Below are 12,357 nucleotides of genomic sequence, written 5' to 3'. Positions count from 1 at the left end.
TGCAATGAAACAAACAAGCAAAACAAACTTTTTAGCAATTCAGCAGTGACCACCAGACTGTACGAAAGAACACCTTCAAAATCAGCACCGGGGTCAGTTGGTGAATATCAGCACTGGGGTAAGTAAATGCCTACCTGTGTTGTTTGGCTAAGTATCTTGGAAAAGTGTTTTGAAGTTATAAATTACATAACAAGATACCAATTGTAATTATAATAAACTAGATCAAAGATTATTAAATAATATTTCATTTACAAACCAAAAAACTAATATTAAAATATAAAAAAATGTATGTTGTTGTTTAAAATATGTTCCTGTAATAACTAAAAGTATATGCATATATAGAAAACAAGAACAACATGATTAAAGGAATGAATAAGTAAACAACTTTCCCATTGTGATCCCCACGTACAGTAAAAAATCTCGTAGTACTCCCGAGTAAAAAATGCCTGATTCTAATTTCCATGAGGTAACTTAATACAAAAAACAACCCTGTATCATCATATCTTATTAAACACAATGCTGTTAGCTAGTCACAATTTCTCACACCAGCGAGCCATTTAATACTCCTTTGTCTTTGGTCCCAGAACAATATGATTAATTTCTGGCACACTATAGTTTTGAAAATTATAATGTTTAGGAACCAGGAAGTGGCAGCTTACCTAATGTATTAATTTAAAAATGTGTTTAAAAATTCACCCTACCTGCATTAATGTAACAAAAACAAGATCATTTATTTTAAAGTAAACAAAAAGGGCACCATGTTGCTAATGTTAATACATTAATGAAAAAAGTACCTTTGGTTATCAGTCATTTTGATTAACTGTAGCTTAGCATCCATAACTTAATTGTTCAATTCAACTACAAGTCTTTCTGAATGGCTTTTGTCATTCAGTTTATTAAGTTTCTTTTAGTATTTAGAAATAATTGTAGACCAAAATACCTTACCTGCTACATTGAGTAGTTCTGCATCTATTTTTTCAGTAAGCACACACAATATGCCATCGACCCCAGACACATTCTTCAAGAGCTCCTGCCGGGGAACCGGGTCATCAGAGTCCCACAGTTCGATGTTGCACCTGAAATAGGAGCTCTGGTTAGTGTTTTCTTTTACTAAATGGTTAAATGATTCCCAAACACCAAGCCATCTTTTGTTCTACTTTTTTGGATAAGAATACAAATCTGTTAATTTAAGGTACCTGTGGCAGAGCAAAGCTCTGCCCTTTAAATTGGCAGGGATGGGGTTAACTTCCCCTACCTGCCTGGGTTTATTATGTTCAGGTGGCTGGGGTTGATTAGTTGATTAGGTTGATTAACGATCAATCAGCGCCCAGCCACCTGATATAAAAGAGAGGCCTCCTTTAGGGGAAGTTAACCCCATCCCTGCCAATTTAAAGGGCAGAGCTTTGCTCTGCCACAGTACCATATTTTTGTGACTTTTCAAGTTACAAAATGAGAAATAAAAAAAATGTCAAATTCTCCTTTTGAAACATGAATAATTTAGTCTTAGGAGTAAATGGCTTTGGAAATGCAGTATATGTAAATTAAACAGTTTACTCTTAGGAGTATGATGTGATGGGGACGAATATAATATTTGTGGGTATACACAGTATAGGAAAGACAGGCAGGACAGAAGAGGCGGAAGGGTAGTGCTAGACATAAGAAACAGACTTGAAGCCCTGTTGTTAAATCTGGACAAAGAAAACAACACTGAATCAATATGGGTCTATGACGAAGTGCCCGCCCCTGTGTGTATTTTCTGTTGTATGTTGCGTGTTGTGTGTTTAATGTTGGTGTATAGTCATTGGTACATGGGATATAAATGGGTCTGTGTAACACGAGTGTTTGAAATGTATATTTGTATTTAGGCACGAAGATTGCACAGCACTTCACGTACAAGTAAAATAATATGTGAGCACGGAGAATTGCACTTTATTAATTCACATGCAGTTGTACCACGACTCCAATTGAATGATTGACTAGCAGTCGAGTCACGGTACAGCTGCATAAAAGCAGCATGTTTTCACATACTGGGGGTTGTGTGTTCGGTGAGTGGAGAACAGGATAGGAGACGGAGGTAATAATTGTAAAAATAATAAGTAGTTAAATCTGTTCACCATGTTTTGTCTGTATAGTTTGTTTTGTTTGTCTTTTTTTGGCGACGAGTGCCGTGTCCTCTTTGTGTTTGTTACAACCGTTTATTTTCTGTTTATTTATTAAATGCTGAGCAAAAGCATTCGCTCAGCTCCACCAAACTCCACCTCTCTGCCGTTTTATTTTCTGTTTCTGGTCTGACGTCACCCACTGTGGCCTTTTTGCAACACGTGGTGTTACTAGAGCCCCCTAGACACAGACCAGAGCAGGAACTGCAGTTTTTATGAAAAAAATAAAACAAAAACAACAACAACAACAACAACAAACAAATATATAAAAAATGGAAGACTGGAACTGGAGAGATGGCTGCCAGGATCTGGAGGACCTCCTCGGTGGTCTAGAGCACCAAGGCTGGTGCCTTACCTGTGGGGAGTTCGGGCACCCGGTGGTACGCTGCCCCTACCAAGAGGGAGAGGAGGAACTGGCCCAGGAGAGGAAGGTGAGGAGGAGGCAGAGAAGGGGAAAGGGGAAGAGGAAGGCAGAGTGTCCACCGCTCCCATCTCCACCAGCAGAGGAAGAATGCCTACTGGTTTTACCTCCAGAGCCAGAGGAAGAGCCGCACCTGTCCCCTGCAAGAGAGGGAGAGCCGGACCAGTCCTCTGAAACAAGGGTAGACTACACGCCACTCCCACCTCCGCCGCAAGGAGACTACACATTGCTCCCACCTCCACTGACAGGAGCAGAGCAGCAGGAGCTGCCTCTGCCTCTGCCACCTCCACTGGCAGGAGCCGAGCAGCAGGAGCTGCCTCTGCCTCCTCCACCAGCAGAGGTTGAATGCCTGCTGGGTCCCAGTCCACCAGCAGAGGATGAATGTCTGCTGGTATCATTTCCCCCACCATCATGAGGAGAGGAGCTGGAGCTGCCTCTGCCTCCATCGCCATCAGGGGGAGAAGAGCAGGAGCTGCCTCTCCCTTCACCAGAAGGACCAGGACTGGATGCTGGCAGTCCTCAGCAGCCCTTGCATAAGCTGCTGAGGGAAACATGGGGAAGAACCACCCAGACGCAGTGGCCGAGAAGAGGGCCAACACCTGCACCCCAGCTTGTCCTGACTCCCTGGCTCGCTTCGCCCAAGGATGCCTGCCACGCTTCGCCCAAGGATGCCTGCCTGGCATCGCCTGGGGCTACCTGTTGTGCCGCATCGCTTGGAGCTCCCTGTCGCTCCGCATTGCCTGGGGTCGCTAGAACTGCTTTGCCAGGGGTTGCGGTCATCTCTGCTTGGCCGCAGGGGTCAGTGTGGCCGGAGCCCCACCAGAGGGAGCTGCTGACTATGAAAAAGGGGGGAGAGGTCAGGAGACCACCCTTCCCCGCAGCAATTTTGCTGCAGGAGTTCTGGGGGCTGGAGTCCCCCCAGAGGGAGCTGCCGGCTATAATGGGGGGAGAAGTCAGGAGACCTTCCCCCGCAGCAGTTTCGCTGCTGGAGATCTTGGGGGAGGTCTGGAGACCACCAACCCCAGCAGCTTTTCCGCTGCTGGACTTGCCCTGGCTGAAGGAGTCAGTGTGGGAGCTGTCAGCACCTCTGCTGACAGCCGCACCATTGGTAGCATTTCTGCTGCCAGTGGTACAGCGGGAGGAGAGATTTGCCCCACTGTCAGTACATCTGCTGACAGAATGGCCAGTAGCAGCCTGGCTACTGGCAACATTGCCGCCCATCAACCCCTTAAAGTCCCTCTTCTTGGCCCAGGACTTTGAGCAAGACTTTCGGGATTTTAAGGAGGGAGGTGGCCATTGAGGCCACGTGTGCTTTGCAAGGGGGGGAGGGGGGGTAAATATGTGACGAAGTGCCCGCCCCTGTGTGTATTTTCTGTTATATGTCGCATGTTGTGTGTTTAATGTTGGAGTATAGTCATTGGTACATGGGATATAAATGGGTCTGTGTAACACGAGTGTTTGAAATGTATATTTGTATTTAGGCACGAGGATTGCACAGCACTTCACTTGCAAGTAAAATGTAATAATATGTGAGCACGGGGAATTGCACTTTATTAATTCACGTGCAGTTGTACCGCGACTCCAATTGAATGATTGACTAGCAGTCGAGTCTCGGTACAGCTGCATAAAAGCAGCATGTTTTCACATACTCAGGGTTGTGTGTTCGTTGAGTGTAGAACGGGATAGGAGACAGAGGTAATAATTGTAAAAATAATAAGTAGTTAAATCTGCTCACCGTGTTTTGTCTGTATAGATCGTTTTGTTTATCTTTTTTTGGTGACAAGTGCCGTGTTCTGTTTGTGTTTATTACAACTGTTGAAACAAGGGTAGACTACACGCCGCTCACACCTCCGCCACCAGGAGACTAGAACTGTTTGTTTCTGTTCTGTTTATTTATTAAATGCTGAGTGAAAGCATTCGCTCAGCTCCAAACTCCACCTGTCATTTTATTTCCTGCTTTTGGTCTGACGTCACCCACTCCGGCAGTCTTTGTGACAGGGTCAGAATAACGAACAAAAATTCAAAGGGCATAATAATAGGAGCATAAAATGGGAAAACCCAGTGGGGAGCATGACGGACGAAATTAAAATAGTGGAAATGACAAATGATTGCTTCCTAACGCAATTTATCAAGCTACAGACAAGAGGGGAGGCATGCCTTGCTTTAGTCTTTTCAAATAATGAAGACAGAATAACTGAAACAGCGGTCAGAGAACCACTGGCAAACTCAGACCACAACATGGTCTCCTTTGAAGTGCTTTTTAAAACCCCAAAAGTAATGACTAAAGCTAAGGTTTACAATTTTAGAAAGGCAAATGAAAGTATGAAACAGAAGTAGATTGGAGTAAATTAGAGAAAACATCCACAGAAAAAGGATGGCTGTTTTTTAAAAATGTAGTACTAGAGGCGCAAAACAATTACATCCCAGAAGTAGACAAATCTAAAACAAAATTGCCAAAATGGTTTAATAAATCAATTTAAAAAAAAAAAAAAAATCAGCAAAAAAAGGTAAGTCTTAAAAAGGGACCAAAAACAAAGTATGCAGAAAGAGTACATGGAACTGCAAACACAAGTCAAAAAGGAAGTTAGAAAGGCCAAGAGAGATAGAAATGAACATTGCTAAGGGGGCTAAAACCAATTCCAAAATGTTTTTCCAATATTACAACAGCAAAAGAACATTCAAAGAGGAGGTTAAATGTTTAAGAGATACAAGCGGCAAAAATCAGATGAAACAAAAAACAGCAAATATATTAAAATTACTACTTTTTACAAAGGAGGATACAGACAACATGCCCCACATGTCAACCTGTCTGTGGCAGGCTGGCGAGTGGAAAGAGGCCCAGAGACAAAAATACTAATCTTATTATAAATAACACAAAATAAACATGCACAAGGGCAAAATAAAAATCTTTAAACACAAAAAGAAAGACAACAAAACTTACAAAAATAAGGTTTCCAGGCTGGGCAATGCCTTCACTGGTTTTAGCAAAAAAAAAAAAAGTCACCACCAACCAGCTTCCTCAGCTCCCTCATCCTCAATGAGAAGCAGAGGCCTCCTTTTATGTAAGGTGGCTGGGCGCTGATTGATCGTTAATTAACCTAATCAACTAATCAACCCCAGCCACCTGAACATAATAAACCCAGGCAGGTAGGGGAAATTAACCTCATCCCTGCCAATTTAAAAAGGGCAGAGCTTTGCTGTGCCACACTGTCCCTATCCAGTTTTAAATCATTTTAGCATAACCAAGGCAGAAGTGTTAAAGAGACTAGGAGCTCTGGATGAGATCCTCCCAATAGTACTCAAAGAAATGAAAGAAGAAATTTACAAACCGCTAACCAAGATCATGCAGCAGTCTCTTAACACAGGGGTGGTACCAACAGACTGGAAAATTGCAAATGTAATACTGATCAACAAAAAGGGAAACAAAACTGAACCAGGTAACTACAGACCAATAAGCCTGATTTCTATTATATGCAAACTTATGGAAACTATAATAAGATCCAAAATGGAAAATTACCTATATGGTAACAGTATCCTGGGAGACAGTCAACATGGTTTTAAAAAAGGGAGATTGTGTCTCTAACCTGCTTGATTTTTTTTGAGGATGCAACATCGATAATGGATAATTGCAAAGCATATGACATGGTTTATTTAGATTTCCAGAAAGCTTTTGACAAAGTCCCGCACAAAAGATTAATTCTCAAACTAAACGCAGTTGGGATTCAAGGAAATGCATGTACATGGATTAGGGAGTGGTTAACATGTAGAAAATATAAAGTACCGATTAGAGTAGAAGCCTCAAAATCGTGTGAGGTAACCAGTGAAGTACCACAGGGATCAATATTAGGTCCTCTGCTATTCCTAATCTGCATTTATGACTTGGATTCTGGTATAGTAAGCAAACTTATTAAATTTGCAGATGACACAAAAATACCAGGAGTTGCAAACACTATTGCAGCAGCAAAGGTCATTCAAAATGATCTAGACAAGATTCAGAACTGGGCAGACACATGACAAATGACACTTAATAGAGAAAAGTGTAATGTACTGCACACAGGCAATACAAATGTGTATTATAAATAGCATATGGGAGATACTAGAATTGAAGAAGGAATCTATGAAAAAGACCTAGGAGTTTATGTTGACTCAGAAATGTGTTCATCTAGACAATGTGGGGAAGCTATAAAAAAGGCCAACAAGATGCTTAGATATATTGTGAAAAGTGTTGAATATAAATCAAGGGAAGTAATGTTAAAACTGTACAATGCATTAGTAAGACCTTATTTTGTGTTCAGTTCTCGCTACAAAAAGGATATTGCTGTCCTAGAAAGAGTGCAAAGAAGAGCGACCAGAATTATTCCGGGTTCAAAAGGCATGTTATATGCAGACAGGCTAAAAGAATTCAATCTATTCAGTCTTGAACAAAGAAGACTACACAGAGACCTGATTCAAGCATTCAAAATTCTAAAAGGTATTGACAGTATCGACACAAGGGACTTTTTCGACCTGAAAAAAGAAACAAAGACCAGGGGTCACAAACGGAGATTAGACAAAGGGGCATTCAGAACAGGAAATAGGAGACACTATTTTACACAGAGAATTGTGAGGGTCTGGAAACTCCTCAGTAATGTTGTTGAAGCTGACACCCTGGGATCTTTCAAGAAGCTGCTTGATGAGATTCTGGGACCAATAAGCTACTAACAACCAAACAAGCAAGGTAGGCCGAGTGGCCTCCTCTCGTTTGTAAACTTTCTTATGTTCTTATGTTCTTATATTCTTATGAGTAAAGGCTTTGGAAATGCAATATATATATATATATATATATATATATGTGTGTGTGTGTATATATATATATATATATATATATATATATATATATATATATATATATATATGTGTGTGTGTGTGTATATATATATATATATATATATATATATATATATATATATATAAATTTACTCTTAGCAGTAAAGGGCTTTGGAAATTCAGTATATGCATATTTGTGATGGAGTGCCCGCTAGCCCCCTGTAATTTGTGATTTGTATTATTGTTTGGCTTTGGATTGGCAGAGAGGGAGTTAAATTTCTCCCTACCATATGAGTGAGTCTGCAGGGTGGATCTGTGAGTAAATGAGTTTGTGTGAGGAATGCATGGAATGTGCCTGGACTAATGAAGTGTTAATTAATCAATTAGCCCAGGCACCTGTATAAAAGGAGAGTGGTTGGGAGTGAGAGTTTGTGAGAGTTTGTGGCGAGTGGCGAGTGGCGAGTGGCAAGTGGCGAGTGGCTACCGGCTACCGGCTACCGGCTACCGGCTACCCTGCCACAATATTATATAGTTTTTTTGCGTTTTTTGTCTTTTATCTGGTTGTCTGACTGCCCTTGGTGGAATAAGAAATCTGCATGGTCAATGTACACATTTTGGCCTATAGGAAGTTTTTAGTATAATAGTGTGGTTGTAGAATATCTGAATGATATTGTGAAGACTGTTTTAAAATTGAACTTGGAATATTCTTCACTTCATTTAGTTAACCCTATGGATTATTTTGCTAATATAATAATGCAAAATATGCATTGTATGTTTGCCTAAGTGATGTAGCTTTAGTGAATTATTATCTACTATCCCCTGGAACATCCCTTAAAACAGATGATGTGTATCAAGGGGCTGAATTCAGTCCTTTTGGAATATACAATATAAACGTGATATAACAGAGTGGAAGGTGCATCTGCAAGTCAAGCTTTCACAATATGGTGTATAATTATCAAAGACATTATACAGAAACCTGCAGATTTCTTATTCCACCAAGGGCAGTCAGACAACCAGATATTTGGTTCTGTCATTTTGAAGACAGCTTGAGACTTTCATTTGTCTTCTAAACCTCTCAATAGCATGTTGTGTAAAATAATTTTCTTCAAGTTGCAAAGCATAAGTTAAAGCAATAAATCAATACAAAAATGGCTGCCAGCAATTTCACTGAAACACGCCTTGGTTTTCACTGTTTGAAAACCATTTAACCCACTAACTCTTAACTTGGCAGGCATCATTCTGGGGACAATGGAATTCAAATAGGGAAAAATGGTGTTCTTTTGTGAAACAAGATGGCTGACAGGCCTACATTTTCTTCTTAAATTTAAAACCGCTTCAGTTGAAAAATGGTTTATTTGATTAACTCCAGAGTTGACAACCCTGTGTCAATACAATTTATACTATACAACACATACTACTATAGGAACTCTGATATGCTCGATTTAAAAAAAAACTTGATCGTGACCTTTGACCTCTCCTTAGGGTTAAAAATAAAATTAGCTTATAACTCCTTGCAGTGTGTAGATAGGGCCATGGTTACTATAGTGTTTAAAGTTATGAAGCATTGTGAGATAATGAACTAATGCAGTATTTTGAATTGAAACTGCTCCATAAAAGTTGCTGATCTGTTGCTGACACTTGCGCTGCAATGCTACAGCTTGCCAAAATATCCAACTGGTACTGAGCTTGGAAGCCATAAAACTGCCTGGCAGTTCTAGTTATTATTATTATTATTATTAATGAAGCAAGTACCAGATTGAAAAATAACAAAAATAAGACGGTAGCTAGGGTGCCAGGATTATTATATTAACTAAATGTACATTGTTTTTCTTGCATTTAATTGTAACACAGTACTTTGTAACCACTGAGTCGCCCTGGATAACTGCACCTGCTAAGTAAATAAATAAATACATTAATATTATTAGGTTTAGATTGCACATAGTTACTGGTACACATGGGGTGCGTTCAATAGGCAGAGCGTTACGTGGCGCTTTCTAGTGAACGAGCTGCACGCAGAGAGGGCTTCGTAATGTTAGCTAGCATTCTCAGGAGCTGACTGGGTTCGTGTTTCAAAATGGTGTAGGTACAATACCAGTGCGGTGGCTGTGGCGTAAGTTCCCCACATAATGGACTTTTTGAACAGAAAAGGCAGATGCAGGAGCTCATGGAAATGCATAAGGTTGCACTTGAAGTTGAAAACAATGAAAAACAAACAGCTAAAGTCATTCACAGATATAGTCAAAGAATTGTTGAAAAAATTATTTATTTAGAAAGTGTTTTTTATTTGCTATATAAAAATATTACTGGGTTGAATAATTGTTGACAGTTTTTTAAATTTAATGTTGTTGTACAAAAATACAATACAATAATTAATTAACGACAAGCATAACTGCACTGTAGCCATCTGTAAATAAAACATCCATCTGCATCAATCTCAGTACTGAGGAACAATGCTCTAAACGTAGTTTTCAATCCATACAGGCCTCTTGAATGTGTTTGAATTCAGTGCCGCTAAAGCATGGTGTTGGCTCTCAATGCAAGTACAATAGAGGCATTAAACAGCAGATTTTCTGCACAATCTTCCATAAATTTATTCAAAAACAACATCTTGAAAGCTCTCTCTTAGTAACACTTTTCCAGCTAACTACTGGTTTAAAGGCAGTTGAACAGATTTTTTTTATTTCTTTTTTCTTTTCCTGTAATGCTAGTATTAGTTGAGGCCATCATTTCTATATTAATCTTGAACTTGGACGTCTCATCGCACGTAGTTTTAACAGTACGTGCACACTTGTCCAATCAAAGGAATCGAAGACTAAATCTGGTTAAAAATGACAAGTCTGCCCAATCACGACTAGATATGTGCATGACTGATTAAAAAAAAAAAATTAAGTGTGCTTAGGCGGATACCAAACAAAGACACAACTGGTCCAAATTTATTTTATTATCCACCAAAACCAGCCAATCAATACTTTGTACCGGTGAAAGCAATCAATCCTGTACCTGCAACTTCCGAGTCAGCTCAACTGGAGCGCAGACAGCATCTTTCAACAACAACAAAGCGAGACACGGCCAGTTCAGTAATATTGCTCCAGTCACATATCTGGCTCTGTTCAGATAAACTACAAGAAGCGCTGACAAGTAAAAAAATTATTTGTTTATAAAGTTTAGTTTTTTTTCTAATTATGTGATCAACTACCACACAGAGCACTCATTGACAAGCGCTATCACATAATTAAATCACTGTTGTATCACTATGAGTCAATTAAAGGAATAAAAGGTGAACACTCACACTCCAGATTCTCTCAATATCTTTAACCCTTCAGGTGGAACTCGTCTGGTGACATACACCTGGGGCAGTGCCTGTCGAGTCTTCTGCATTGCGTTCAATTTAGTCCAGGTATTAAATTCTGAAACTAAGACCCTCTTCAAAGCCTTGACTTGAAACCTGCTCCACATGGCAACACAGCAGACTCAGTCACTTTAAACAGGGACTTTGGAACTGGTCTCCTTTTTTCATGTGTCAGTTCATTATAGCTTTTGTACAAACAGTGGGAGGCTCCGTGATAAGGACAGAAGCTGACCAATAACTTGCAGCCAAGTTTGTTCCCACACTGGTAGACCACTGCGGCACAAACATGTCAACAGGGTCACAGGGCAACAAAATGCTAAGCAAGTGATAGTTTTATGATTGTGAGGGATGCGATCTGAATCGTGTTTTTTGCTGTAGCTTTCTTCAAATCTTCTCAGGGAAGATAATCTGAGATATCTGGGACCTGGTACCAAGGTTGAGCTTCGTGTAGAGGTCTCACATAATTTAACTTGATCTCTTGCTTAAGTTTTCCAAGAGATCAAGTACACATTTATTTCTAAAAATAAAACAAATTACATAAATGTCTATTATATCTGGTATTTGAGCTGGAGTAATAAGTGTAGTGTATTCCATACCGCCTTCCTCTAATCTATATTGAAAGTGATTTTCAGATAACCTGACAAGAAACCTTTTTACATTCTGTGGAACTTTTTTTTTTTTTTTTTTTACTTTTAATATGTTAATTTGTATCTTCTTTATTTACTATAAATGAAACTGCCAATGCTACATTCATAATAAACATTTGAATTTAGCCTTCAATTGTTAATAAAAATAATATTTCAGAACAGCTATCTTAATTTCTCCAACTACTGTAATCAGATTCTATAAATGTTTGACGGTCAGAAGATAACCTTTAGATGTTGAAACAGTGTATGCAGTGAACCAGTCACTAGGGTATCACTTGTTAACTTGTTAATCATTCCAGCAGTGGTGGAATTGGAAGGAAATTACTGGGGGAACTCATGAAGGAGGTTCAGTGCCGATAGTAGCAAGACAAAACATTTTTTTTATGCCAGGGGCCGAGAGGCCCCCAATAAAGGTTTATTTAATAGGACTTATATAGAGAGAAACCATGTTTTAGAGGTGCTTCCTTTATAATGTCCTTTTAATAATTAACAATACAAATTCTAAGTAGTAATTGTGTAATGGTAAACTAGGAGTTTCGTTTTTAAATGAAACATGTAGTGTTTATTTTAATTATTTTAAAAACAGACAATAGTTTTCTTAAAAAAAAACCAAAAACAGCTTTTCAGAAGACTTAGAGATTCACTGGGTAAACAAGGCAGTTTAAAGTACAATGTTCACAGTCTCAAGGTGTGAAGTTGAATCCCAAGTTGTCTTTTGTACATTTAAAACATAAAAGAGTCTTCAAATGGAGGACCTCTATGGCCATTATGTGGTGGCAGATATGTTATTTCAAAACTTTTCACTGATAAGAACATAAGAACATAAGAAAGTTTACAAACGAGAGGAGGCCATTCGGCCCATCTTGCTCGTTTGGTTGTTAGTAGCTTATTGATCCCAAAATCTCATCAAGCAGCTTCTTGAAGGATCCCAGGGTGTCAGCTTCAACAACATTACTGGGGAGTTGATTCCAGACC

At 39.4% G+C, this 12,357-nt stretch overlaps 1 protein-coding gene across 1 annotated transcript in view; it reads right to left on the bottom strand.

Moving 5' to 3' along the window:
• The window catches only part of LOC121319411 (glyoxylate reductase/hydroxypyruvate reductase-like), a 45,226-nt gene extending 34,331 nt beyond the window's left edge, over nucleotides 1–10,895 (bottom strand). The window contains exons 1-2 of the mRNA XM_041256829.1: nucleotides 10,676–10,895; nucleotides 946–1,076 (exon numbers count right to left, since the gene is read on the bottom strand). Coding sequence (XP_041112763.1) covers nucleotides 946–1,076; nucleotides 10,676–10,842 — 298 coding nt within the window. The 5' untranslated portion in view covers nucleotides 10,843–10,895. The remainder of the gene's footprint in view (nucleotides 1–945; nucleotides 1,077–10,675) is intronic.
• Between the last annotated feature and the right edge of the window lie 1,462 nt (nucleotides 10,896–12,357).

Source organism: Polyodon spathula, chromosome 1, assembly GCF_017654505.1.
Source record: "Polyodon spathula isolate WHYD16114869_AA chromosome 1, ASM1765450v1, whole genome shotgun sequence".
In the NCBI taxonomy this organism is placed as follows: Eukaryota; Metazoa; Chordata; class Actinopteri; order Acipenseriformes; family Polyodontidae; genus Polyodon; species Polyodon spathula.
This window is presented reverse-complemented; position numbering and strand designations above follow the sequence as displayed.